At 27.9% G+C, this 2,945-nt stretch overlaps 1 protein-coding gene across 1 annotated transcript in view; it reads left to right on the top strand.

The window, feature by feature from the left end:
- The first annotated feature begins 87 nt into the window (after positions 1-87).
- LOC108915415 (activated CDC42 kinase 1) overlaps positions 88-2,945 on the top strand; it is a 48,529-nt gene continuing 45,671 nt past the window's right edge. The window contains exons 1-4 of the mRNA XM_018721441.2: positions 88-231; positions 469-631; positions 695-913; positions 1,163-1,307. Of these exons, the coding sequence (XP_018576957.1) occupies positions 472-631; positions 695-913; positions 1,163-1,307 (524 nt within the window). The 5' untranslated portion in view covers positions 88-231; positions 469-471. The remainder of the gene's footprint in view (positions 232-468; positions 632-694; positions 914-1,162; positions 1,308-2,945) is intronic.

Below are 2,945 nucleotides of genomic sequence, written 5' to 3'. Positions count from 1 at the left end.
AAAAAAGAAGAAGAAGATATATATTTAAGAAGAAGAAGTAGAAAATTATTTAAAAAGATTTCTTCTGTCAGTGCTGCTAATTGTCAATGTTGTTTGTGGGGAGGAAGTTATGTTACATCCTTTCTTATATTTTATGTTAGTGTTTGCATTTGTTTATAGTATTACCTATAATTATAAATATAGTTCATTCCTACATGGTGCAAGCTAGTAGTCCAGGATTTAAAAATAAAGGTATCTTTATTAAAATATTAAGGGTGAAAATAATTTTTTACTAATTTGAAAATCTTTAAAATGTATTGCAATTGCATATGAAATTGTATAATTTATATAATATTTTCTGAGAATTAGTTTGATTAATTGGTAGATAAAAATTTTCTATGTATTTATTTCTCAAAGTTTATAATCGAAACTACTTATTTATTACTTGTAAAGCACTTTTGTATAATTATATATTTTTCTTTCATACAGAACATGTCTGATGACAGTTTAGAATGGTTGGGTCAAATATTGTCAGATGTACAATTAGGACAGTTTTTAGTTCCATTACGAGATGATTTACAAGTAACAAGACTGGAACATTTTGACTTTGTCAAAACAGAAGATTTAGAGAATATAGGTTTAAGCAAGCCAGGTATAACAGACTAACTAACATATATTAGTGTTTTATTTTAAATTATACTTAATTAAACCTTAGGCGCAAGGAGATTATTAGAGGCTGTCAAAAAAAGACGTGCCCAACAGAAGAAAAGAAATTTAATAAACAAATTAATTCCTGTAACAAGTAAAACTCAAACAAACAAAAAGAATGAAGGTAATATATCTATTAGTGACTTTACATCATGCTTAATACAAGAAAGCAATATTTCTTTATCTGTAAAACTCGGCGATGGAAGTTTTGGTGTAGTTAGAAGGGGTAAGTAAAATCATTAAGTGATATCTTGCACTATTTAAGTAATTAGTATTCTAAACTCTAATATTTAAACTAAATTTCTAAAGGAATTAAGAATCACTCACTGACCATTGACCAACAACAAACTTTTTAAACATCTTGTATATTGGATTTTGGTCCAGAATTTGTCATGAAATTTCCATGACTATTTTGAAATAAAATTATATAATAGAAATTACATTTTCCAAATTTGATATGTTGACTATTTTGAAGCTGAATGGACAAACCCAAATGGCAAAACTATACCAGTAGCAGTGAAGATATTGAAAGCTGACGCACTAAATCAACCCGGTGTCTTTGAGGATTTCATCAAAGAAGTGCAAGCAATGCATGTTTTATGTCACACTAATTTGATAAGGTAAATTATTTTTTAATTATCTATTAAATGATTATACGGAGAGGAAATTGAGTATGTAAAAAAAGTATTCGAAGAGGCGATTACCTGATTTATTTTAATACAGGCCTTGCCTTTGAGATTTGTAAACTATAAACTATTACTTTTAATTCAAGCAAAACATTGCAATGAATGAAAATTTTAAAGTAAATTGCTGTATTGCGAGACTTGTCTATTTTTGGGGTCATTAGTCAATCCAAAAAGCTTAATGGTGACTAATAAATTTTCAAAAACAGAACGTAAAAGTTGTAGCATTATCACAAGATATAATCAAACAAAAGTAACTGACATTGATATTAATTTTTCCACAGGTCCAACTATAAAATACATGTTGGTAATAAGCAAATCTATAAAAGTAACTACAACCTCTGAAATTTTGTTGCATGGAATAGTTTTGTTCATGCAATTCAGTTGCTGCGACAGAATTACTTAGTCTGATATGAAAAATTTCATGGATTTTATCGCGGCAACCAAATCCCTGCAACTAAATTGCATTGTCAGATGCAGGCTTTTTATGTTTTTTAGCTATATCCCTAACCTAAGTTTCTTCTGAGTAAGTTAAACATCTTCAGAAATATTCTCAAAAATTGTAATACTTTGCGTCTTGAAAACCAAGCTATTTACAACATATAGGTTTAAACAAATTTTTCTTAAAATTATTCAAAGAAATAAAATATATATACTTACACATATTTATGTTACAATCCATATTATTATAAAATTACATATGTATAAGGAAACAAAAATCACATATTTCTATCCTATACTGATCATTACCTATAGTTTCAATGGATGACCTTGTTTCCAAAAAGTGGAGGCAAGACGTACTCCGTGTGTTTTGCGCATGTTCCATAATTAGGCGCAGTTGCATTCAAATTTAAAAGATTGTCACGGCATGCTCTGTACTATAGCCGATTATATACATATGAGATATTAAATCTATGTATTTTCACTGAGTTCACTTCAATTTCTAAATGTTTACTTTTCTACATTTTTCTTCTATGAGTCCTCTATCGATAGGCTCCTTATCTAACACATTATTTTACTATTTATTAATTTCAATAAATAACGTAAGTATCTGCATAACCTATTTAATATTTTGCAGGCTCAAATAAAATAAAACAGAATACAAATTTATATGCTTTTAAAACTATATACATATGCATGTTCGTAATTTTGGACATTTTTTAAATGACTGGTTTATTTATTAAACAAGACTTAGTATTTCAAAAAATCGCCACTATTCGCTCAAGCCGGGCACAACTGACAATCTTTTTTTTATAAAAAAAGTTCATTATATAATTATTTATTATAATGGTTTCTGCAGTTTATTTGATAATATAAAAAAAACATGCTATAAAATATCTGTAAGAGACCAATCCGATAATAATGTCCACGATTAAGGTGGCCATATCCCTGGCCGAGAAATGGTGAAATTTCTGGCATATTTAGGTACTGAAATCTTGAAAAGTAAAACGTGTAGAACAAAAGTAAGCACAAAAATAAAATCCTTGATGTTTTATTTATTCATTGTTACCATTTAAATTTACCCAAATAAAATAATAACAAAAAAAAGCGTTTGTAAAACATGCGTTTTCTGTT

Source organism: Anoplophora glabripennis, unplaced genomic scaffold, assembly GCF_000390285.2.
Source record: "Anoplophora glabripennis isolate ALB-LARVAE unplaced genomic scaffold, Agla_2.0 scaffold1295, whole genome shotgun sequence".
NCBI lineage: Eukaryota > Metazoa > Arthropoda > Insecta > Coleoptera > Cerambycidae > Anoplophora > Anoplophora glabripennis.
Note: the sequence above shows the minus strand (reverse complement) of the source record. Positions and strands in the feature narration are given on the sequence as shown.